Source organism: Gigantopelta aegis, chromosome 1 (assembly GCF_016097555.1).
Source record: "Gigantopelta aegis isolate Gae_Host chromosome 1, Gae_host_genome, whole genome shotgun sequence".
In the NCBI taxonomy this organism is placed as follows: Eukaryota; Metazoa; Mollusca; class Gastropoda; order Neomphalida; family Peltospiridae; genus Gigantopelta; species Gigantopelta aegis.
In genome coordinates this window covers 2,431,979-2,459,392 of record NC_054699.1, presented here as the reverse complement: position 1 = coordinate 2,459,392, position 27,414 = coordinate 2,431,979, and the positions used below count along the sequence as shown (strand labels likewise).

General features: G+C 37.2%; 1 protein-coding gene across 3 annotated transcripts in view; it reads right to left on the bottom strand.

Moving 5' to 3' along the window:
• Nucleotides 1-27,414, bottom strand: part of LOC121369166 (E3 ubiquitin-protein ligase TRIP12-like) — a 129,485-nt gene that overhangs the window by 15,841 nt on the left and 86,230 nt on the right. For all 3 annotated transcript variants that reach the window (XM_041494070.1, XM_041494078.1, XM_041494088.1), the window contains 18 exons: nt 27,066-27,184; nt 23,915-23,993; nt 22,626-22,735; nt 21,840-22,025; nt 21,271-21,372; nt 20,165-20,257; nt 19,848-19,979; nt 19,152-19,211; nt 17,866-18,074; nt 17,223-17,335; nt 16,314-16,465; nt 15,414-15,559; nt 13,852-14,005; nt 12,087-12,185; nt 7,949-8,063; nt 5,931-6,085; nt 5,157-5,321; nt 2,549-2,713 (listed from right to left, as the gene is read on the bottom strand). In XM_041494070.1, the coding sequence (XP_041350004.1) occupies nt 2,549-2,713; nt 5,157-5,321; nt 5,931-6,085; nt 7,949-8,063; nt 12,087-12,185; nt 13,852-14,005; nt 15,414-15,559; nt 16,314-16,465; nt 17,223-17,335; nt 17,866-18,074; nt 19,152-19,211; nt 19,848-19,979; nt 20,165-20,257; nt 21,271-21,372; nt 21,840-22,025; nt 22,626-22,735; nt 23,915-23,993; nt 27,066-27,184 (2,354 nt within the window). The remainder of the gene's footprint in view (nt 1-2,548; nt 2,714-5,156; nt 5,322-5,930; nt 6,086-7,948; nt 8,064-12,086; nt 12,186-13,851; nt 14,006-15,413; nt 15,560-16,313; nt 16,466-17,222; nt 17,336-17,865; nt 18,075-19,151; nt 19,212-19,847; nt 19,980-20,164; nt 20,258-21,270; nt 21,373-21,839; nt 22,026-22,625; nt 22,736-23,914; nt 23,994-27,065; nt 27,185-27,414) is intronic.

Below are 27,414 nucleotides of genomic sequence, written 5' to 3'. Positions count from 1 at the left end.
TTACCTGAAGACATTCATCTATATTATAGTTACCTGAAGATATTCATCTATATTATAGTTACCTGAAGATATTCATCTACATTATAGTTACCTGAAGATATTCATCTATTATAGTTACCTGAAGATATTCATCTATGTTATAGTTACCTGAAGATATTCATCTATGTTATAGTTACCTGAAGACATTCATCTATATTAGTTACCTGAAGATATTCCTCTATATTATAGTTACCTGAAGATATTCCTCTATATTATAGTTACCTGAAGACATTCGTCTACATTATAGTTACCTGAAGACATTCGTCTACATTATAGTTACCTGAAGACATTCATCTATATTATAGTTACCTGAAGACATTCGTCTACATTATAGTTACCTGAAGATATTCATCTATATTATAGTTACCTGAAGCTATTCATCTATATTATAGTTACCTGAAGATATTCATCTACATTATAGTTACCTATATTATAGTTACCTGAAGATATTCATCTATATTATAGTTACCTGAAGATATTCATCTATATTATAGTTACCTGAAGATATTCATCTATATTATAGTTACCTGAAGATATTCATCTACATTATAGTTACCTATATTATAGTTACCTGAAGATATTCATCTATATTATAGTTACCTGAAGATATTCGTCTACATTATAGTTACCTGAAGATATTCGTCTACATTATAGTTACCTGAAGATATTCGTCTACATTATAGTTACCTGAAGATATTCGTCTACATTATAGTTACCTGAAGATATTCGTCTACATTATAGTTACCTGAAGATATTCATCTACATTATAGTTACCTGAAGATATTCATCTATATTATAGTTACCTGAAGATATTCGTCTATTATAGTTACCTGAAGATATTCCTCTATATTATAGTTACCTGAAGACATTCGTCTACATTATAGTTACCTGAAGACATTCGTCTACATTATAGTTATTCCTGTATAGCCTATAATATTCAAAAATTATTTTATAACTTGGGGGGTCGACTTATAAGAGGGTAAAAAAAATTCACCAAAAAATATTCTGTTTTAGGGATTATTTTACAATTATAGTTACCTGATTTAGATATTCGTCTACATTATAGTTACCTGAAGATATTCGTCTACTATGCCTATAGTTACTGGCATTAATGGTTGTTCAAACAATGTTTTGGATATAACTTCGAATCTACTATTATAGTTAAAATAGACTGATCTCTGCAGTTCACTTATCTAGAGCAATAGGGACACAAATCATTTTACAAAAACCAGTGTACTTTCCAGTCTACATGTATTAATATGGCGGCAAAACGTGATACTTTCAGTTTTATCGTAGTGATCTGTTGTCAGTGTTTATAAATAAAGTTGTTGTCTGTGCACAAAACCATCTGTAGTACTATACCTGAAGATATTCGTCTAGTCTGATTATAGTTACCTGAAGAAGTTTGTAAAATAATTTTCTTTTGTCAAATATTGTTCTCATTATAGTTAGTTTTTCATGGGTCGACTTATAAACGGGAAGTTTTCAGGGCTTATTCGTACAGGCTACGGTATATTATAGTTACCTGAAGACATTCGTCTACATTATAGTTACCTGAAGATATTCGTCTATATTATAGTTACCTGAAGCTATTCATCTATATTATAGTTACCTGAAGATATTCGTCTACATTATAGTTACCTATATTAGTTACCTGAAGATATTCATCTATATTATAGTTACCTGAAGATATTCATCTATATTATAGTTACCTGAAGATATTCATCTATATTATAGTTACCTGATCTACATTAGTTACCTATATTATATACCTGAAGATATTCATCTATATTATAGTTACCTGAAGATATTCGTCTACATTATAGTTACCTGAAGATATTCGTCTACATTATAGTTACCTGAAGATATTCGTCTACATTATAGTTACCTGAAGATAGTTACCTGAAGATATTCGTCTACATTATTCCTGAAGATATTCATTATAGTTACCTGAAGATATTCATCTATATTATAGTTACCTGAAGATATTCATCTATATTATAGTTACCTGAAGATATTCGTCTATTATAGTTACCTGAAGATATTCGTCTATATATATCAGAAGATATATCGTCTATAGTTACCTGAAGATATTCGTCTATATTATAGTTACCTGAAGATATTCGTCTATATTATAGTTACCTGAAGATATTACGTCTATATATATAGTTACCTGAAGATATTCATCTATATTATAGTTACCTGAAGATATTCATCTATATTATAGTTACCTGAAGATATTCATTTATATTAGTTACCTGAAGATATTCATCTATATTATAGTTACCTGAAGACATTCATTTATATTAGTTACCTGAAGATATTCATCTATATTATAGTTACCTGAAGATATTCATTTATATTAGTTACCTGAAGATATTCATCTATATTATAGTTACCTGAAGATATTCATTATAGTTACCTGAAGATATTCATCTATATTATAGTTACCTGAAGATATTCGTCTATATTATAGTTACCTGAAGATATTCATCTATATTATAGTTACCTGAAGATATTCATCTATATTATCTAGAGTACAGCGAACGTCCTTTCCGCCCTTCTTGAGCTCAACGGCGGGGAAGCCGGGCAGGATGAAGTAGAGGTCGAGATCCTCCACACAGCACCCGTCCAAAGACAGACTGTCGAGGGCCAGCTTACGACTCTCCTCCGTCTGAAACAACAGACGCAATACTAACATTCTGAGAGAGAGAGAGAGAGAGAGAGAGAGAGAGAGAGAGAGAGAGAGAGAGAGAGAGAGAGAGAGAGAGAGAGAGATGGAGAGAGAGAAAGAGAGATGGAAAGAGAGAGACAGAGAGAGGCGAGACAGAGAGAGAGAAGGGGTGAGAAAGAATACTACATTCAAACACCAGTAAGTTATCTTTCATATGCACTATTACACAGACAAGTCAGGTCTTTGATGTAACGGTTATGGGGCACTAGTAAAGATGGTGAAAAACCCGAGTTCATCAAATGCGACTGGCACCTAAGGCGAGCCTCTACCGCTAAGCTACACCCCATAGCTGAAACACTAAAACAGTCCATCTGACCAACAGGCAGAAGAAAGAACTAGTCAGAAACCGTGGAACAGGTGATTTTTTAAACTAGCTAATACATAAAAACAGAAAATAATAAAACTGTTCATAAAAACAGACTACAAATAAGCTCTCCACAATAACAGCAAATAAAGAAACAGATAGCAAATAAACCTTCCTACATACTCTCCCATCCACCTCCCCCAGTAATAATGACTAATTTTGTTCAAGGATCAAAAAAATTGTACTCGTCCTAACGTGTGGATGTGGACTGGAAATCACATATTTAAAGAAAATCGGCCTTAGAGGGAGAGTGTAGGGAGGAATTGTACTCCTAAACCTAACTGATTTAATAGATCACATCATGTATCCTCGATAAAATATCTGGCAAAAGTGCAGCCCTTAAACAGAGTATGACAAATATTTTTAAAAGCCACAGGGCTAGTGGGTTTGTGAAAACCACTAGCCCACCAAGATAAAGTACTAGCCAAATTCCTGATCAATTATAGTTGGATTTTTATATAATTTTTGTAACATAACACATTTTCGAGTATAACATGTTGTAACTTTCAGTTTTTTGTCGTGTTATACGTTTGGTTTTTTGTCAAGTGTGATCCATTGTCATTGTTCCGTTTTCGCTTTTGCCCTGCCTCCGGGGAAAAATAATTGAGCAAACTCATGGTTGATATCTAAAACCACTCTCAAAATAATTAAATTTAAATGAGGGTACGACAGTGTGACACACGGTAATACATGGTTCAGTGTATTCGGTAGTGGGTTATACATTTAGGGCCCTACTATTTATGTCGCCAGGGACGGTGATGCCAATTGCTCAAATACAGGGCATTATCCCGTGTCGGACTGATATCAAAAGAATATAACGGCGACATCTAATCCGTTGTTAATTAATGAACAAAAAAGGTATCATATTGTATCGGGGAAAGAGTACCGTATTTTCCCCACTATTGGGGTATTGAATTAACCATATGAACTGAGTATTGCATTAAACACTACAAACGATGTAGTGCTAGGCCTGGATTCGAACTCCAGACCATCGGGACTGTAGCCGACCACTGTATCCACTCGACCATGCAGTGGATCAACAAGTGAAACTGCATTTTAATACTTATAAATCTCATAGGGTGTATTTTGACGGAATGAACCGAACGTGTACGGAATAAAACGAAGATTTAGTCCCATGATGCCTCATTCTGTCTTCTGTGCTATATTTCTTCCAAAAGCACCATCAAAAGCACCCGTGTGGAAGAAATTTTATACAGAATAGTCAAAATGTCTAATTTTTCAAAGGCAAAACATAGCGATACTGGATTACGAAATATAAACTTCATGTTGGTTTTACAGAACAAATTGTTTTAAAATATATTGTATATAACTATCGCTAACCCTAACCCTAACCTGAAACTAATTCCAAGAAATATTTCTTTAAAATAGAGGTGGGGAAAATACGGTACTTTTGCCACCATTAAAGTAAATTGTTTTCCTGATTGCCGATAACCACATGTCAGCGAAGAGTTAAATTAGAAAACAATAGGTAAATAAAACAAACTGAAATTCAAAGCATGACTGGGGTTTACTTGATTGAGATTAACCTGTCGTCGCGATTGGTGATTTCCAAGTTCTTGGCCTAAAACATATGTGCGAGATTAACTACCACGTGACGTGTCCAACCAATCAAAACACGCATGTAATTAGACTTATTTCCTGTGCCAAAAACTTGAAAGGGCAAAAATAAACAATGCATGCTGTAACTGTGGCGATGTAGAGATAGCATGTTACTGCAGTTTGCAGACCTAATTCAAGTGGATTATTATTATATATTGATTGCGTTGTTGATATTATTCGATGACAAACATCACAATCAAATTTATTAAACGAAATTTCAGCCGAGAGAAAAAAACAAACAAAAAAAACAACAACACACGATCGAGCGATAAGGAGGGAGGTGCAAACCACTAGCCCGAACTTAAAAACCACTAGCCACGGGCGTCGGGCTAGCGGATTTGTCGAACTCTGCCTTAAACCTCAAAAGTCTTTATTATACAACGACACCACTATGCTTACATGTGACTTGTCGGCGAGTATTCGTCGTTTGTGGTGGACAATGTCCTCCAGCTGTCTGAACGACCTGGAGAGAACCGGGTCAATGTGCTGTAGGTCAGACGATGTCAGACTGTGCTCCTGTCCCAACATCCACTTGTAGAACACAGGACTCAACGGCAAGTCGACCTGAGCGGAACAAAGAGATAAACAATGTCTCATTTTATAACGGAAAAAACACACCAATGAATACTTTCCAATGTGGTCACCGTAATGCTTACCTCATGCATACCGGATAAACCTTGACACAATGATCGACTCTGTAATAGTATGAAAATGTGCACCAGTAAATACCAGTAAATAAGATGGTCTTGTCGGCATTATGCAGTTCGAATAGGAGCAAAACCGCAGACTATGTGAGACCATTGTGTCTTAGTCCAGGTAGTTGTCTGATGAGCATAAGCCTCTAGCAAAACGTTGATGGGAATCGCAGGTATGCATTTAACTTTTGAACGAAAACATCATATATAGTTGTGCTACTGGCTAAGCATCTGCATTTATCTTATACTATTAAATATTAATGGCAGAAAACTTACACATGCCTAAGGAATAAACAACTTTTATAAATTTGGTCCAAGGTTTGTCCTAAAAAGTATACTGTCATTAGTATTCTAATTATTATACAATAATTATAAACATTAACTAAAAAATACACCAAAGACATGAAGAAAATCTGAAATTTTAATTACAGAGTTCCTATGGCATATTAAACAAAGAAACGAAAGACAAGCAGCTGACCATTCTGGAATCCATAAGAGCTTTGGCTAGGAATTTGCCCAGGAATTTGAACTTGGACTTGATTCGACTCAGCATGGCCGCCTTCGTGTTGCGAGCCAGTGGAGCCGGGAAGAGACCACAGGTCGAGTTCATGTACTTTATCTTCACCTCGGGATCTGGAAAAAACAAAAACACGAGTCTTTAAAAAATCACATCAGCAAAACCAAAGCACGTTTCGTTGATAACACTCAACAAATTCCCCAAATAGAAATACTAACGTTAAGCAATCTCATAGCATGTTTCACAACACTCGATTAATTCTCTGAACATAAAACTGTAGAAAACCTGGATAGTTTTCTCTTTTCATCAATACTTAACCTGACCTATGACCTATGGTATCTCCCCTACCCTTCTGTTAGATTTGTCCCCACCTCTTCCCTTAGATTTGTCCACCACCCCTTCTGTTAGATTTGTCTTGACCCATTCTATAAAATTTGTCCCTACCCCTTCCATTAGATTTGTCCCCACCCTTTGTTAGATTTGTCTCGACATCTCAACAGCCAATGAAATCGCTAAAATCTTTCTATGAGCCCTGAGTGTCCTGTTTGGGTCAAGTGATAGTAAATGCTTTCTTTCTTTGACCAGACTAATGTAACAGGGTAGAAATGCTATTGGTCAAAAGTCAAGATAAGGATGAAAAAACTAATAAGTTTTCAAGCCATCCACAGCAAATCGTGGGTTTTTTTAATAACACCAAAGTACACAGTGTGACTATTACCAGGTGTGAATCCAAGGAGTGCTGGGGATGTGCTACCCCACTTCCAGACTTCACAGTGCCCCCGCCCCCAAATCATGTGTTTTTTAACATATAAATATATTAAATGTATTTCTTTTACCGTATATCGCTGTGTATTAGCCGACTCCATGCATTAGCCGACCCCCTAGTTTCACCCTCCAAATCGGCTTTAAAATTATAGACCTTGTATATAAGCCGACCCCCCTATATAAAACTAACCAAGTCAGATGTCTGTGTGGTCTACAAAATGAGAAAGTACATCTGCTTTCAAACGTCATTTGTCACGGCAAACTTATCCGGAAGCAGTAGCCGATTTCTGTTTATAGAAACGGTGTCCGGTTAATTTATTTCTCGTAAAATATAAGTACCAAGATAGCGAAAATACCTAAACATTCTTGATTGCAGCCACACGTTAAAAACACAGTGACTGTTTGCATTGTTGGTTGTGCTAATCGGTCTTTTCATTACTAGTCGGCTATACCCTACCATACCCAACCACCCGTGTCGATTAATCCCAAGCCGACAAACAAAACAAATGAAGCTGGAACAATTAACGTGTTCACCGGTTTAGTAAGCAGTTTTGTAATGACACGTGACCTGCGAAGTTTTCCGAAATTGTTTTGATCGGTCACCATTTATTGTTGTTTAAACAGATAAATATTACTAAATAACTTTTAAACACCAACATTTATTAAAGATGAACATATATATACAATTTTAATATCTTTTATTTGTAATAGCTTGTGTTAAAATGCAATATTAAACCTTTATGAAAGCGGAAATGCAGAGCACAATAATGACAATAGATCGAGTCGATCCGTGACGTCACTATTCTAACTTTACATTTCCAATAAAATGTTGACTCCTTAGATAAGCCGACCCCAGCCTTTGACTTGATAATTTTTGTATCAAAAAGTCGGCTAATACACAGCGATATACGGTAAGTGGGGGAGATGTACCATTTTGGTTAACTATTAGTTTTGGGGGAAGAATGCAATAAATATAACGCATGTTAGTGTATTTAACAATACTGCAGATGCGCCCCCCCCCCCCCCCCCCCCCCATTCCTTTAAAAAATCCCAGACAGGACACCACACACCAGTTGCGGACAATCAGCTGTAATGGGAAATACCCTTTTTGGGTTTCAAAAATAGATCTATCACAACTCGGGTGACCACTGTACTACTGACGCAATGACACTGTAAAATAACGATAATTGTGTCAATAGCTTTTATGCAATTACCAGATGGACTAGGTGCTTCAATTGCATCGCCTCTCCACAGGTCAAGGTCAGCTCGTTGCATTTCGCAGGAAACCAGAGCATAGAATTCAAGTGTCGGACCTAATCCGGTACCAACCTGAAAAGGAATTGAACATTATATAAAGCATGTCACAAGTATTGTGATTTCAAATGTTTTAAGCCTAAGGATGGAAGGAAAGAAATGTTTTATTTAACGACGCACTCAACACATTTTATTTACGGTTATATGGCGTCAGACATATGGTTAAGGACCCACACAGATATTGAAATCTAGGAAACCCGCTGTCGCCACTACATGGACTACACTTTTTGATTATCAGCAAGGGATCTTTTATATGCACCATCCCACAGACAGGATAACACATACCACAGCCTTTGATATACCAGTCATGGTGCACTGGCTGGAGCGAGAAATATCCCAATGGGCCCACCGACAGGGGATCGATCCCAGACCGACTGCACATCAAGTGAACACTTTACCACTGGGCTATGTCCTGCCCTTCAAGGATGGAAGGAAAAGACTTATTTTCATATACCGCTATACGGACTGAGACCACAGATGAGAGAGGAAACCTGCTGCTGCAACTCCATGACCTACTCTCTTTAATTAGCAGCAAGCGATCTTTTATATGCACCATCCCACAGACAGGATAGTACATACCACAGCCTGTTACAGGAGTTGTGGAGCACTGGCTAGAACAAGAAATAGCCCAATGGGTCCACCTAGATTGTTTGTGGATTACGTAAGCGTTTTACCACATGGCTATACCCCCCACCCTATACAGAACCACAAAGGCAGATCAACACTACAGTCACTATAGAGACTGGCTACAGTTAAGTGTCCACAGTGGGTGACTGATCCTATGACCCACAGCACTTCAGGTGAGTGCTCTAACACCAAGGTACATCCCACTCCTAACAGGTGCACTAATCTCAGTAAATGCAGACAGATGAAGAAGAAGATAACTTGCTCTAACACCGAGGTACATCCCACTCCTAACAGGTGCACTAATCTCAGTAAATGCAGACAGATGAAGAAGAAGATAACTTGCTCTAACACCGAGGTACATCCCACTCCTAACAGGTGCACTAATCTCAGTAAATGCAGACAGATGAAGAAGATAACTTGCTCTAACACTGAGGCACATCCCACTCCTAACAGGTGCACTAATCTCAGTAAATGCAGACAGATGAAGAAGATAACTTGCTCTAACACTGAGGTACATCCCACTCCTAACAGGTGCACTAATCTCAGTAAATGCAGACAGATGAAGAAGATAACTTGCTCTAACACTGAGGTACATCCCACTCCTAACAGGTGCACTAATCTCAGTAAATGCAGACAGATGATGCAGACAGAGAAGAAGATAACTTGCTCTAACACTGAGGTACATCCCACTCCTAACAGGTGCACTAATCTCAGTAAATGCAGACAGAGAAGAAGAAGATAACTTGCTCTAACACCGAGGTACATCCCACTCCTAACAGGTGCACTAATCTCAGTAAATGCAGACAGATGAAGAAGAAGATAACTTGCTCTAACACTGAGGTACATCCCACTCCTAACAGGTGCACTAATCTCAGTAAATGCAGACAGATGAAGAAGATAACTTGCTCTAACACTGAGGTACATCCCACTCCTAACAGGTGCACTAATCTCAGTAAATGCAGACAGATGAAGAAGAAGAAGATAACTTGCTCTAACACCGAGGTACATCCCACTCCTAACAGGTGCACTAATCTCAGTAAATGCAGACAGACGAAGAAGATAACTTGCTCTAACACTGAGGTACATCCCACTCCTAACAGGTGCACTAATCTCAGTAAATGCAGACAGATGAAGAAGAAGAAGATAACTTGCTCTAACACCGAGGTACATCCCACTCCTAACAGGTGCACTAATCTCAGTAAATGCAGACAGACGAAGAAGAAGATAACTTGCTCTAACACTGAGGTACATCCCACTCCTAACAGGTGCACTAATCTCAGTAAATGCAGACAGATGAAGAAGATAACTTGCTCTAACACCGAGGTACATCCCACTCCTAACAGGTGCACTAATCTCAGTAAATGCAGACAGACGAAGAAGAAGATAACTTGCTCTAACACTGAGGTACATCCCACTCCTAACAGGTGCACTAATCTCAGTAAATGCAGACAGATGAAGAAGATAACTTGCTCTAACACTGAGGTACATCCCACAACTAACAGGTGCACTAATCTCAGTAAATGCAGACAGATGAAGAAGAAGAAGATAACTTGCTCTAACACCGAGGTACATCCCACTCCTAACAGGTGCACTAATCTCAGTAAATGCAGACAGACGAAGAAGAAGATAACTTGCTCTAACACTGAGGTACATCCCACTCCTAACAGGTGCACTAATCTCAGTAAATGCAGACAGACGAAGAAGAAGATAACTTGCTCTAACACTGAGGTACATCCCACTCCTAACAGGTGCACTAATCTCAGTAAATGCAGACAGATGAAGAAGAAGAAGATAACTTGCTCTAACACTGAGGTACATCCCACTCCTAACAGGTGCACTAATCTCAGTAAATGCAGACAGATGAAGAAGAAGAAGATAACTTGCTCTAACACCGAGGTACATCCCACTCCTAACAGGTGCACTAATCTCAGTAAATGCAGACAGACGAAGAAGAAGATAACTTGCTCTAACACTGAGGTACATCCCACTCCTAACAGGTGCACTAATCTCAGTAAATGCAGACAGATTAAGAAGAAGAAGATAACTTGCTCTAACACCGAGGTACATCCCACTCCTAACAGGTGCACTAATCTCAGTAAATGCAGACAGACGAAGAAGAAGATAACTTGCTCTAACACTGAGGTACATCCCACTCCTAACAGGTGCACTAATCTCAGTAAATGCAGACAGATGAAGAAGATAACTTGCTCTAACACCGAGGTACATCCCACTCCTAACAGGTGCACTAATCTCAGTAAATGCAGACAGACGAAGAAGAAGATAACTTGCTCTAACACTGAGGTACATCCCACTCCTAACAGGTGCACTAATCTCAGTAAATGCAGACAGATTAAGAAGAAGAAGATAATAACTTGCTCTAACACCGAGGTACATCCCACTCCTAACAGGTGCACTAATCTCAGTAAATGCAGACAGACGAAGAAGAAGATAACTTGCTCTAACACTGAGGTACATCCCACTCCTAACAGGTGCACTAATCTCAGTAAATGCAGACAGATGAAGAAGATAACTTGCTCTAACACCGAGGTACATCCCACTCCTAACAGGTGCACTAATCTCAGTAAATGCAGACAGACGAAGAAGAAGATAACTTGCTCTAACACTGAGGTACATCCCACTCCTAACAGGTGCACTAATCTCAGTAAATGCAGACAGACGAAGAAGAAGATAACTTGCTCTAACACTGAGGTACATCCCACTCCTAACAGGTGCACTAATCTCAGTAAATGCAGACAGACAGAAGAAGAAGATAACTTGCTCTAACACTGAGGTACATCCCACTCCTAACAGGTGCACTAATCTCAGTAAATGCAGACAGATGAAGAAGAAGAAGATAACTTGCTCTAACACTGAGGTACATCCCACTCCTAACAGGTGCACTAATCTCAGTAAATGCAGACAGATGAAGAAGATAACTTGCTCTAACACTGAGGTACATCCCACTCCTAACAGGTACACTAATCTCAGTAAATGCAGACAGATGAAGAAGATAACTTGCTCTAACACTGAGGTACATCCCACTCCTAACAGGTGCACTAATCTCAGTAAATGCAGACAGATGAAGAAGATAACTTGCTCTAACACCGAGGTACATCCCACTCCTAACAGGTGCACTAATCTCAGTAAATGCAGACAGACGAAGAAGAAGATAACTTGCTCTAACACTGAGGTACATCCCACTCCTAACAGGTGCACTAATCTCAGTAAATGCAGACAGATGAAGAAGAAGAAGATAACTTGCTCTAACACTGAGGTACATCCCACTCCTAACAGGTGCACTAATCTCAGTAAATGCAGACAGATAAGATGATGATAACTTGCTACATTTCAGCCATTAAGTCAGATGATAACTTGCTACATTTCAGCCATTAAGTCAGCCATGACACTTGCCTCGTTCTCGTAGTGGATTTCGAGTAAAGCCTTCGAGTTGCCCAGTTCCTCCATCAGCTTCTCGGACTGCTTTAAGAGGTCCACCCGGCTCACTTGTTTCTGAAAACACACATTAAAATTTGTTTTGTTTAACCCTCAGACTATTGGATTAAAAAATATTTGACCAAAACCACATCGAGGGTGTACAAATACATAACTATTACTCACATATTTTAATTAATTAAGTTTTAAATACATCAAATAAAGTTTATATTTGAATCGGTAGGTATTATTGTAATGGGTTTTTCTAATTTTTTATGACATTTTAGATCAGTTATTATAGATTCAAATTTGGCAAATCATCTAAAAAGTTGCGTTTACTTATGGGCATTTGTGGCCAGATATCCAGTATTTATGTCCATTATTCCCAATAACTGTGTTGTTGTGACCAGAATTGTTTAGGAAAACAAGCTACGATTCATATCCCAATATTTCATTGTTGGTAAAACTGTCAAATTCATTATCAAATTAGCTGTCACAATCAGCTATCGATTCCTGAAAAGGACCGCAAAGTGCCGCCACTGTTGCCAAGTGAAAACACTGATCGACTGTTGGGATGTTCAGGCCAGACCATGGGATTTAGTGGCCATAGATCAGAGGACTGGATATGAATGAAAAAAGAAATCATTGGCTATTGGATGTCACACTTGGAAACCTGATACATTGTTCCACTAGATGTACTTTTCCATAGAGAGAGCAGCACATACCAGTCTTTGATATACCAGTCATGTGACAAACATTAACCACACAACTGAAATAAGTACACACGGTTATGAACATTTTTATTAACGATATGAAAATTGATTAGCAATTATTATTTACCATTTGAAAAACATATAGTAATCTCTGAAATCTGCAGAGCAAATATTGACATGATATTGAACTAAATGTTCCACGGATTCAATTTATATATATTTTTTTGCATCCAAGTCAATTGAGCAATTGGTATGTATGTTAAACTTTGTTTTCTTTAATGACACCACTAGAGCACCCTGATTTAATTAATCACTGGCTATTGGATGTGAAGTATTTGGTCATTGTGACATGCAATCAAGAGAATTGTTTTTATTAAACTCATATAATTCACTGGCATATACAATCTATGACTCACTGGCATATACAATCTAAGACTCACTGGCATATACAATCTACGACTCACTGGCATATACAATCTACGACTTACTGGCAAATACAATCTACGACTCACTGGCATATACAATCTACGACTCACTGGCATATACAATCTACGACTCACTGGCATATACAATCTACGACTCACTGGCATATACAATCTGGCATATTACAACTCACTGGCATATACAATCTACGACTGGCATATACAATCTACGACTTACTGGCAAATACAATCTACGACTCACTGGCATATACAATCTACGACTCACTGGCATATACAATCTACGACTCACTGGCATATACAATCTACGACTCACTGGCATATACAATCTACGACTCACTGGCATATACAATCTACGACTTACTGGCAAATACAATCTACGACTCACTGGCATATACAATCTACGACTCACTGGCATATACAATCTACGACTCACTGGCATATACAATCTACGACTCACTGGCATATACAATCCTTTTGGCACTTATCAAATGATCTTACCACCCATGCACCTCATTGAAATGCTCTACCACTGTACCACTGTTTTTGTGTGTATTTTTTATGTTGGCTATGAAGGGTGATGTGACTTACCCGTCTGCGATCTAGCCGCGGTGCGACGCGGTCACTGTCGTTCTGTATGCTGTCTGCCGCTACGTCCTGCTGCAGTCTCATCATGGCGCGGTCTCGGTCAAATGACGTCACAAAGAACAGCAGGTGTCGCGTATCAAACGGAAACAGAAATGGGCTAGAAGAACAAGAATTCTGTCAAATTAAATGTCTTGCCCAACATGACAGATTCAGTTTTCAAAAATCCACAATGTTAAACTCTAAATGCTAAAGTTCCTATATATCGTCTTTTGACTTCATCAAGACGAAACAAGGTCATAAAGGCAAGACATAAAGTTTTATAGATTTTTATTTATATCTGTATACCCCCATTTTTTTTATACCCAAGTATTTTGTTCAATATTAGTCTGGCTTGACATAAAAAAATGTATAAATTAAAAAAAATGGAGTCTTGGAAAAAAACTAAAATGTTCTATTTATAAATACAATTTGTAAAAAGAATTTTAAAAATAAACAGCAATACAAGTCCATAATGAAGAATATTGTCTGGTCCACAGAGAATGAAGTTATATTTTATATTACATTTATTCTACTGAACTCAATATTTGTTTATTCTTTTGTTAATCTCACTAGTTGCAGACTGCTTTTGTAGAATTTCCATATATATATACGTATGTACAATGAGGAAAGAAATGTTTTAAACAAACTTTAACTCTCTTAGAAAAGCAGCAAGGTATCTATTACATGCGCAGTTCTGAATAGCACATTGTACATCGTTTTATATGCCAGTCATGGATCACTGGTTGGAGTGGGTCCATAAAAGGGGAAGGAAGGAAATGTTTTAACGACGCACTCAACACATTTTATTTACGGTTATATGGTGTCAAACATATGGTTAAGGACCACACAGATATTGAGAGAGGAAACCTGCTGTCGCCACTTCATGTGCTACTTTTTTCGATTAGCAGCAAGGGATCTTTTATATGCACCATCCATGCATTGATATACCAGCCGTGGTGCACTGGCTGAAATATGTACAATAAAGCAATAGAGAAATGTAATTCCATTCATCATAGGCAAGTATAGTAGCCAACCACCACCGGTAGTAGCGGAACATAGTAGGTGGTTACAAGTGCCTTTTAACAATGCCAGAAGTAACTACTGAACACTCTCCGAAGTGGTCAGACTAAGCCCACAGGTACAACTGATGAGAAATGGCAGGTGTGTGGTACGGATGGCCACAAGAGAGACTGGGATGTGGAGGTGGACAGCGAAAGTTGTTGAAAGATAGGAGTCGCCAGATTGGGAAGAAATGAGAGAATTGAAAGGAGTAAAAGGAAAGTGGGCAGTTTTATTCTCATCTTGATCAATGTTATTACATCTGTCTGGAGGGTAAAAGTTAAGTTTCTTTTGGTTAACACCACCACTAGAGCACATTGATTGTCTGGGCCCCGTTTTACAAAGCGATCTTGGCGCTAATATCACCATAAGTACATTAGGTAACTGTGCAGTTAAGGTGAAATTAGCGCCAAGATAAGCTTCGTAAAACGGGGCCCTGGTGGCTAAGAAATGGCCACATCACTTACGCTGCTGTTCCGATCTCGCTGAGCCAGTTGGGCAGGTTGCCCGTCATGATTATGAGAGGGTCTTGAAGCTGGCGGTTAGCCTTCGCAGACAGCTTGTTGCTGTGGAAATCAGACAGGCGCAGAACTGGACTCGAGTAGAAAGACACCTGCAAGATCAAAGATGATAAATAAATAAAGGAAAGGAAGGTTTAATGTTTTGTTTTTGTTTAACACCACCACTAGAGCACACTGAGTAATTAATCATCAGTTACAAGAAGTCACCCATTTGATAATTCTGATATAGGCTTACAGGAAAAACCTTACATTTTTTTTCATTAGTAGCAAAGGATCTTTTATATGCACTTTCCAATAAAAAATGACAGCACATACCACAGCCTTTGATATACCAGTCATGGAGCACTGATTGGGACAGGACAAATTGGGTCACGGGGCTGGGATGGGGAAAAACTTCCAGTACACCATGGTCATGGATCGTATAACACAAGACACAGAGTTATATCCCACCTCCCACAAGTCTAGGTTAAACAAGAACCCAAGTGCCACTACATAGATGGGTTTTTACCGATTAGCAGTAAATTAAGAGTAACAGATTAATGAGAAATCAGTTTTGATAAAGTAAAAGAAACCCAATATTTTGATACTTATGATACTGCATATGGTTTATCACTATCCCTTTTTTTTTTTTTATGTAGTACAACAAAAAGGTTAAACAGTTTCTAAAAATTCAAATATTAAATCTTTTATTGATCATCTTGGGATAGTTTATGGTCCATTTTTTGACCTTCCATCTTACACAATGGCAACCATATATCCATACCAAAGAGTTAAAAAAACAAAAACAACTTGCATCTCATCTTCGGACTGAGAAGATGAATAAACAAGGTTGTTTTGTGTACTTACATCATATAATGTTGCCCAGTATCTGTTGAGGGCATACAGGACCCGCAGCAACGATATCACATCTAGAGATGGGTCCTGGATCGTCACAAACGCTGGAAGCTTCTCAGTTAAATAGGATGCTAGAATAGGTACTATCACAGAACATTGATTATCTGTGAAAGAAAAAAACCCACATAAAAATCTTAAGTTAAAATGTTAATAGTATTTCTATACATGGCATAAAAACTTCATTAAACAAAGGATTAGACAATGTCACAGAATATTGGGTATTTGTCAAACAAATTAATTTTAAAAGTTTAAAGCATTTCTATATGAAAGTTAGGTATGAAAGTAGACTTTGGGGAGAGGGGTTGGAAATTTGTTTTTGTTGATGTATAAATTAGACTGGAAAATGTATCTTCACACATATTATAGAAACATGACTGAAGTACTTGAATATCACGTTGTATATATTGTATGCAAATATCACATAAAGAAGTATTATAGTGGGGGATAAAATTTCAATTGGAAGAGTAAATTGCCGGTCGTTATAAGCAGATTGAATTGTATTCTCTTTATCTTTACCCCACAGAAAAAGCTAGTAAAATAAGAAAAAAGTGGCAATATCTTAGTAGAGTACTTCACATGTAATACATATCTTCTTGTATTAATAACTGTGTGTTTTAACAGAAAATGTAACATTTCATTATGTACTGTAATATATGTGTTTTGAAGCTCCGAATAAAAATTTGAATAAAAAAAAAAAAAAAAAGGTATGAATTTAGGTCAATTATGACAACATATCACAATGCACAAGTTTACTTTGTGACAACTATTCTACATAAAAAAGCAGAAATCAGATTAACAAAAAACCCTAAAAAATCATATCCCCACATTAAGTAAACAGGAAATCATGTCGGCTAACAATACCTTTATGCATATCATCAGTTTTCCTCCTTGAAGACTTGCCTCCTTTCGTTTCTGCTTTCGTTTTCTTTGGACTTGTAGCCGTTACATCCTCCATATCTGGGGCAGTTCGATACCTAAATAATCATACATCAATACAGTAAAGGAAAGGAATTGTTATGTAACAACATCTCGTCACATTTTAAACCTCAGCTATTTAGTGTTTAACAGAAGGTTATTTTGACACTTAGTTATAGTTACAACATCCACACACAGAGAGAGAGAGAGAGAGAGAGAGAGAGAGAGAGAGAGAGAGAGAGAGAGAGAGAGAGAGAGAGAGAGAGAGAGAGAGAGAGAGAGAGAGAGAGAAACAGAGACAGAGACAGAGAGAGAGACAGAGAAAGAGAGAGAGGGAGGAGGGAGAGAGACGGTGGAGAGAGGGAGAGTGACAGAGACAGAGAAAGAGATAGACAAACAGAGAAAGAGAGAGACAGAGAAAGAGAAAGAGAGAGACAGAGAAAGAGAAAGAGAAAGAGACAGAGATGGGAAGCATGACTGACATTCTAGAACCTCTGGTTTCCACTAAGTGGAACATGTGCTCACCATACGGTGTGTGTCTGAACCCTAAACTACCTCAGTTTACCGACATGAAACGTGTGCAGCTCACCATATGGTGTGTGTCTGGACCCAGATGTTGGTGTGACCGAGGGGGTTCTCTGTGTCTGTGTCGGTGTCGGTTTCACTGTTCTCGCGGTCCGTGGCATGGCTGAACTGCTTGATGGCCTGATACACCGTCATGTTGTACGGCAACACGTGCTCGCCCATCAGGAACTCAAGGCGGTGTCGCGCCGTGCCCTGACTAATGAACACCGCCGCCTGCAGTTAGGTGAAAAATAATCTCATGTATGATTCAAATATAACAAGACTCATGGAACAATGTAGCGGGTTTCCTCTCTAACTCGAGGCGGTGTCGTGCCCTGACTGAAGAACACTGCCGCCTGCAGTTAGGTGGAAAATAATCTCATGTATTATTCAAATATAACAAGACTCATCGAAGAATGTAGCGGGTTTTCTCTCTAACTCGAGGCGGTGTCGTGCCCTGACTGAAGAACACCGCCGCCTGCAGTTAGGTGGAAAATAATCTCATGTATTATTCAAATACAAGAAGATTAATCGAAGAATGTAGCAGGTTTCCTCTCTAACTCGAGGCAGGGTCGCGCCCTGACTGATGAACATCACCACTTGTCCGTCCGCAAACGAAAAGATTATGGACGGACAATGCCATACCATGATACGACCCATCAAAAGACTATATATAAAAACTCCGAGTTACTCATCCTGCCCACTTCCGACTCCTATGATTATGTAAATCCACATAGGGGTAGGTGGATGTTTGCAAAGGGTGTTGGTTTTTTTGCCCCTTTTTAGTGGAGGGTGGGGGCAATTAAATAGCGTGCATTATGCATGTTGTTTTAATTAACCCTTCTATTCCCCACCCTCACCAATTTCGTAATTTGCATTTGTTTTATTCGGTCAAGTTGTTGCTGTTGTTTTCAGCCTCTTGTTAAATGCCTATGACTGCTGGCTTCAAATTTTGTTATAACCATCCTATTTATGTCGTCGGAAGGAAGGAAATGTTTTATTTAACGACGCACTCAACACATTTTAGTCACGGTTATATGGTGTCGGACATATGGTTAAAGACCACACAGATATTGACAGAGGAAACCCACTGTCGCCACTTCATAGGCTACTCTTTTCGATTAGCAACAAGGGATCTTTTATATGCACCACCCCATAGACAGGATAGCACTTACCACGGCCTTTGATGTACCAGTCGTGGTGCACTGGCTGGAGCAAGAAATTTACGTTGTCAGTTACACTTGTTTACATGTGCACACATTATAAAGATAGTTACTTGTTTACACGTGCACACATTATAAAGATAGTTACCATGGTGTCCTCGACATCTTCATCAGAATTTTCGTCTTCACTGACTTCTTCGTCACCATCCTGTAAAAGATAGATTAGATCATGGACATTAGAAATTTTTTTTAACACAGTATCTCTAAATATGAGTATCCTGTATATTTTCTAATTACAAAATGTTATTTATATCCTTGTCAACTGTATTTTGAGGAAGGAAGGTTTCTAACAAAATAAATAACATACATGGGTATTGCGATATATATTAAAATGTTATTTATATCATTGTCAACAGACAGTACTGTAAAGGTACTCGAGGTTTAACGAAACTATTCAAACATGCATTTTCTTATATAATTGACTAACTTTAATTATAAGAATTGATCACAAATATTTTTCGGTTTAAGTATGCATTGAAAGAACAAAATGTAGACTGTGAATAACAGCCTATGCAGTCATACAGAATGATACCATCGATCAGCTGATCAGAGGTCATGACCTTTCTAAAGACATAATTCGCACTGTCGTTTATAGAAAATAAAATTTTAACAGTCAGTTATCTAGTTACTTTATAACGTAGTAAAGTATGTTTGTATTAAAGCACAGGACTGAAAATTACCATGGGTAAAAAAATTAGCGGAGTCTACATCCAGTCCTCTCTTGGAAAGGAAGGTTCAAAATTAACAGAAGCTGACTAAAAAAACAAGGTATAATAAACATTACCTTTGGCCGTCCATACCCTCTCATGACCAGGTAGCGCTCAATGGCCTGGACCAGGGCCAACGGGTCTATTTTGACTGGACCTCCTTTCCAGGACCTCAACGCAGTACAAGACGGGTGGCGCTGCAATTGGCACTGTAAAAACCAAACATCAAAAAACTATTTTTAAAATATGTACACATTAAGAAGCAAATTACAAGAAAAAAGATAAAAATTTGATGACCACGTAGTTATCCCATCTCTGTTTGTCCCTAATGGTAAAGAAATGCATGTTATTAACACTGCAGTATTTTTTTTTCAACAATTAAGTAAACACAAACCTTTAACTGATGTGTACTGAAGAACTTTAAAGCATTGGAGCCACGCCCACTACTGCTGTGTCCTCCAGGCAGGTCGTGCACTTTCACTTGGAACTGAAACACAAATAATCGTCTAGAATGTTTTTTTAAAAACAGAAAGAAAGAATAACTTATTTTATTTAATGACGCACTCAACACATTGTAATTATGATTATATGGTGTCAGAGGGAAGGGTGAAAAGAAAACAATAGGAGATAATAGATGTTCCAGATGTTAACATTCTATCTTAAGTATTTTCAGATTTCTTCATTTTTATTAAGTTAAAGTTTGTTTTGTTTAACGACACCACAAGAGCACATTGATGTATTAATTATCGGCTATTGGATGTCAAACACTGGGTAATTCTGACATGTAGTCTTAGAGAGGAAACCAGCTACATTTTTCCATTAGTAAGGGATCTTTTATACGCACCATCCCACACACAGGATAGCACATACCACAGTCTTTGGTATACCAGTCGTACTGCAGTGACTGGAATGAGAAATAATCTAATGGGCCCACCAAACAAGGATTGATCCCAGACCAACTGTGCCATCAGGTAAGCACTGTATTACTGGGTCCCGCCCATAATTAATTTTGTTTTTCAAAGTTTCTTTTGTTTAATGACTAACCTGGATCACTTAAAATGGGTAGGTAAGTATGATACGTTAGTTAAGTACGTTAATGAATAGAGACCAGCCTCAGTGGCATCGTCGTTAAGCCATCGGAAATAAATTTTAAGGGCTCAATGGGTAGGTGTAAGGCCACTACACCCTCTTCTCTCTCACTAACCACTAATAATTAACAACTAACCAACTGTCCTGGACAGATAGTCCTTTACCACCACAACTGGACTCCAAATTTAAAGCATGAGCAACTATAGTTTGAACGCAGAAGAAAGATACGGCCCAGACAGCAGAGGTGTGTGCCCAGGACAGCGTGCTTGAACCTTAATTGGATATAAGCACGAAAATAAGTTGAAATGAAATAAAATGAATAGAGAACCTGGTCAGGGTGTAAAAAAAATTAGGTAATGGGGAGTAGAGAAATGAAAAGCTAACAAGAATTAAACAGATCAAGTTACAAACCTGTTCCAACTGATGAAGGCAGCCGACCATTTTACTGACAAGAGGAGAAAGTGAAGTGTTTCCTTCCTTCCCTCGCTCTTTCATGTACACAACATGTGGTTCCTACAATAACAATAATTAAAATCTTGTGACAGCCATTTAAAAATAAGTTAAAAAGATCTCGAAAAAGCTGAAAACTATGCACCATACAAAATAAAGGACATTTTTCAACATTTCAAAACAAACCATCTGCTTTCCATATATATTTTATGTCAAAAAGGGCTGAAATAAAAACAAAACAATAAAACCATCAACATCCATGAATCTAAAATTGGCCAAAGAAACTAAGAAACAAAAAAGAAAGAAATATATTTTTTAATAATGCACTCAATTTTGTTAGCAGTACCATCCTACAGACAAGATGGAGGAGTACTCGCTGTAATGTAAAAAAGCTCAATAGGTCCACCGAAAGGGGTCAATCTGAAACCGACCGCACATTAAGCAAATGCTTTATCCCAGGCCTAAGTCCTGCCATTGTCTGGGACAAAGGGGCGAGCGTTGGTATCTATAAACAAGTGTTAGACACTTACAGGACAGTTGAGGAAGACATGCAGAAAGCGGCGTATGCGAAGATCTCGATGTACTGCCCCCGATGTCGTCGTCAGGTACTGGAGCATCTTCTTGACAAGGCCACTGTGAATTATCTCAAATGGAGAAACGTCACTCTCGTGCATAATACTGGAAATTTCCTTCAAAACCTCAATCCCGTGGTCCTCCTGTCAGTAAAATTAATATAAATCATAATTAAAAACTAATTTGTATTTTCATTTTTTTTATTACTTGTTCTTTCTTTCTTTTCCCATACCTTTATGAAAACGTTTTTTAAAGTCGAGATGCTAATACAACTTTACATATTAGTTGAAACCATTTCTAAAATGCAATATTTTAGTAAAAGGCTGGAAAAGTTCATACAAACTTTTAGTAATTAAAAATATTATCAGGTATGAAAAAAATACATGCAAACAAATTCAATGACACTATTTATGTTTAGTATAGATCTGTATCTCATAGAGGTGATGTATAATATTTATATCATGTGAGACGTATGATATTTATATCTTGTGTGATGTATTATATTTATATCACGTTGAGATATATATATATCAGATGTGATGTATGATATTTTATGCACTAGTCATGGAACACTGGATGCGTTAGGGGAAAAATCCCAGTTCTATGTATGGCGATCAATTCTATGGTCCATAGCACCTTAGACGAGTGTTCTACCACCCACTGTCACATACAGAAAAAAGTTAAAATACAGAATCGCCATCTGACACTTAGTAATGAGGTGAGAACACTGAAATAAAACGTACCTCAAGGGAGAGTTTCTCTGTGGCTGTGCAGAGTCGCTTCAGCACCCCAAGAGCCGGATGACTGCCGCCAGCATTCTCACTGGAGAAATACCGCTCGAGGAACTTACACGCTGAAACAAGAAACACAAATAAACACACATCGATCACTCTACCTCCTAGGCACAATTTCACTTCAGCGGTTTAATGATTTCCCTTCAGCGGTTTAATGATTTCACATCAGCGGTTTAACTATAAAAAGGTTTAAAGCTTGAACTATGCTCAGACAAACTTGGTTTACAATGAACCACTTACAATGTGATAAAAGATTTAACATGCCATGTCATATAGTTTTGATTTTGAGCAGAGTTAAATTCTGAATCGGTGAAATGCAAAGGTTAGCTGATACTTTCTCAAAACGAATTTTGACAATGAATCAGGGTTGCACGATAAATGAGAAAGTGAGCTTTAGCATAGAATTAATGAACCTGAACCGATTTGTAAGATCATATTGAAATTAATAACATCTCTTATATCTGTATGGTCATTAAGGCGAAAACAAAATGTGGGAGGGACTTAAAAGTGCTTAAATTGTATGTAATATTCAAAATGGGTATACATTTTTCGAATTCAGAGAAGGGACAATTTTTTTTGTTTAAAGGGATATTCCTGAGTTTGTTGCAATTTTTAAGATGTTGTCGACTAACAAAGACTTTTTAACGATTGTATAATTCCATATCAAATATATTTTTTTGCATAAAATACTAGTAGCTGTATATTAAATGTGTTTCTGATCATTCTAATATTTGTACTTTGTTAAATTTCATTTTATTTCGCAAAATATTATTTTTTCGTACGTATGAAATTATTTGAAGACAAAATCCAGTTTGGGCTTCTTACAAATATTAAGATGACCAGAAACACATTGAATATACAGACACTGATATTCTAAACAAGAAAATATATTTAATATGCAAGTTTAATCGTAGAAATATTTTATTAGTCGGAAACATCTTACAATGCAGCAAATTCAGGAATGTCCCTTTAATCAGTGTCTTGAAAAGTAGAGGTACCTGTGAGTTTTTAATCAAAGAACAAAAACAGTTAGTGCTAAAATCAGCAATTCCCATACAATCCACACAATTTTTACCTCTTTGTCTTTTTCCCCAGATTATTTACTCTTTTGCCCTATAGAAACATACCATAAATATTTAGTTGAAGAGGCTGAATATAGATCATATAGTTGTAGATTTTTTTTTTAAACCCACCAGTATCAACAGGAGATATAGAAACTATTGTTATTTCATTATTACCTTGATCCTTGATCCAAGTTTTGATTTTCTCTTTATTTGCTGAGGTGGAATTTATTATAATTTTCTGTATACTCGAGTCCTGCAAAACAAAGCATTTCCAGATGTATATAGTATAAAAATAAATAAATAAAAGACAAAACAAAAAGAAAAAGGTTTCACATTATTCTATTATTAATATTAGTTCTTTATTGTTTATTGTCTTCCATAATGGTAACCTGTTTTAAAGGTAATCATTAACAACACAGATGATTCAACTGATAAGCATCTCTTAAAAACACTCAAACAAGACATCTTATTGAAAAAAGATTTGCAAGACTGATGGTAAACATTTTGCACCAAAAAAAATGGAATAAATAACATTTTCCAATTCTTTTTTGATGGGAATGCTGACTAAATAAAATAACTGATTCACACCTCAAGATATCAAATTTATCATGCTCAGATCAAATGGAACAAGTTTGTTTTGTTTAACAACATCCCTAGAGCACATTGATTTATTAATCATCAGCTGTTGGATGTCAAACATATGGTCATTTTGACAGTCATAGAAGAAACCTGCTACATTTTTTCCATTAGCAGCAAGGGATCTTTTATATGTACCATCCCACAGACAGAATAGCACATACCACGTCCTTTGATATACCAGTCGTGGTGCACTGGCTGGAACGAGAAATAGCACAATGGGCCCACCGACGGGGATCGATCCCAAACCGACCACACATCAAGCGAGTGCTTTACCACTGGGCTACTTCCCGCCCCCAGATCGAATGGCCAACACTGCTTGGCAGTCTTGTGTTAATCACAGGATAAATCCAACATCAGAATGCAGTGACCAGTTATTCTCTACAACTTGGCACGTCCCACGTGGAAAATATTCCAACGGCAATTATACATGCTATTTCATTGCAGTCGAAATACTAGGACCCCATTATTTGTTCAATTTGAACATTAGGAATAGGGTGAGCATTACAATTACAAGCTTCAAAGAATAAGGTGAGCATTACAATTACAAGCTTCAAAGAATAAGGTGAGCATTACAATTACAAATTTCAAAGAATAGGGTGAGCATTACAATTACAAGCTTCAAAGAATAAGGTGAGCATTACAATTACAAGCTTCAAAGAATAGGGTGAGCATTACAATTACAAGCTTCAAAGAATAAGGTGAGCATTACAATTACAAGCTTCAAAGAATAAGGTGAGCATTACAATTACAAGCTTCAAAGAATAGGGTGAGCATTACAATTACAAGCTTCAAATAATAGGGTGAGCATTACAATTACAAGCTTCAAAGAATAAGGTGAGCATTACAATTACAAGCTTCAAAGAATAGAGTGAGCATTACAATTACAAGCTTCAAAGAATAAGGTGAGCATTACAATTACAAGCTTCAAAGAATAGGGTGAGCATTACAATTACAAGCTTCAAAGAATAGGGTGAGCATTACAATTACAAGCTTCAAATAATAGGGGGAGCATTACAATTACAAGCTTCAAAGAATAAGGTGAGCATTTCAATTACAAGCTTCAAAGAATAGAGTGAGCATTACAATTACAAGCTTCAAATAATAAGGTGAGCATTACAATTACAAGCTTCAAATAATAGGGTGAGCATTACAATTACAAGCTTCAAAGAATAAGGTGAGCATTACAATTACAAGCTTCAAAGAATAAGGTGAGCATTACAATTACCAGCCTCAAAGAATTGAAAATTTGCATAACCCTTTTATCAGTCAAGCAAAAATAAATTGAAGTAACTCATTTCCTTTTTGCATAACCCTTTATGTCCATGTAAATGATGACCTTAATTTCATATGTGAACAAAAAATAACTGACGCAAATTTAGACATTTTGCATAACCCTTTACAGGACACAATATTTCACGCGAACTGCCGTTCTGTTCGCTCGTCGGTTACGCAAAATTAAATTTACGCGAACCGCAAATCGGTTACATCATGACCTGTAAACGTTCAGAAATTAAAACTTGCAAACTTCACGATTACAGGAAGTTTATTCATGCAGACATACTACTGGTATTCCAACAAATGTTTTAGACTGATTTTTAGATACTTGATGCGCAGCAAACCAGTAAACAACATTATATTGCAACAGTTGTAACTTGCGACCAGTCTACAGTTTTAAAACAGTTTTAAAGAAATGTGCTCGGACCGCTTGGGACGGCTAAATTTTCTGCTGTTATTTTACATACGTTAAAAACAGTTTTAACGTAAACAGGAATCCAAAGTATATAAGTACCATCGATGAAGTGAAAGTAGCATAGCCACCGCAAATCGCAAAAAGGAATCCCTACAAATGAGTATTTATCTATTTCAAAGGCGTACCGCCCATTACGCACAGTACGCATGTGCGTAATTCAAAAACAAAATCCGGGAATAGGTCGAGGCTGTCTGTAATTGTTCTATAAAATAGACCTCTTAAAATTGACTCGAAAAAAGATTTTCAAAAATGCATCTATAGGCGTCCTGAGTTTCAAAGTTTTCACAGGGGGAGGCCCCCCGAATCCCCCCGCTCGGGCACGCCTTTGGCGTGCGTAATTCTAAGAATATTTCTGGCTACGCCCCTGAATTTTGTTTCAGTACTGGGGCTAATATTCAGTTCTTTTATAATATTGTTGTAAAACAAACATAAATGACTTGAGAGTATAATCAACTTTTAAACAAAATATATTTATTAACAAGCATTAAAGACATTTTTTTAATAAATATTTTTTTCAATAGAACGAAAATGTTTTCTATTTGGGTATTTGAGTAAAAAACTTTATGTTTCAGCTAAAAACTATGTATTTAAAATATAATTTCAACGTAATTTTGAGGTAACCGATCAGATAACCCATGGGTTACGCAAATATAATTCACGTAACCGAACAATTGGTTACCTAGGTAAAAACCACGTGAACCGACTTCCGGTTACCTCAGATTTTGAAATATTGTCCCCTGCTTTATGTCCATGTAAATGATGACCTTAATTTCACATGTGAACAAAAAATAACTGACGCAAATTTAGACATTTTGCATGAGTGAAATGTGAACAAAACGATCATTCTCGCAATTTGTAGAAGCCTGGGTTTAGTTTTAGACTTATATGGAACATTTTGTCTTCAACATTTTTATTAGCAAGAATAACGTCAAATACCTTTGGCAGTGGAGGTCTCTCAGCAGAGCTAGATGAACTCCCGAGTCGACCCCAGCTTCTTGGATTGAAGCTGGGTAAGAAAGACATTTTGGCACTTGTACCCGACTTGCTTTCCTTAGCTGTACAAACAAAACGATACAAAAAAAAGAAATAATAACCTTAATGCTAGAGGTTTCGGCAAGTTTGATACTTGCTAAAACTTAATCAGCATTGATGTTTAATCAAGGAAAATACACAATGATCATACTATTTAACTATTTAACCAACAAATCATATATCTTCGCCTATAAAGTATAAGTCACCTTTTTCGCACCCAAAAATTATTTTTATAACTTGGGACTTATAAGAG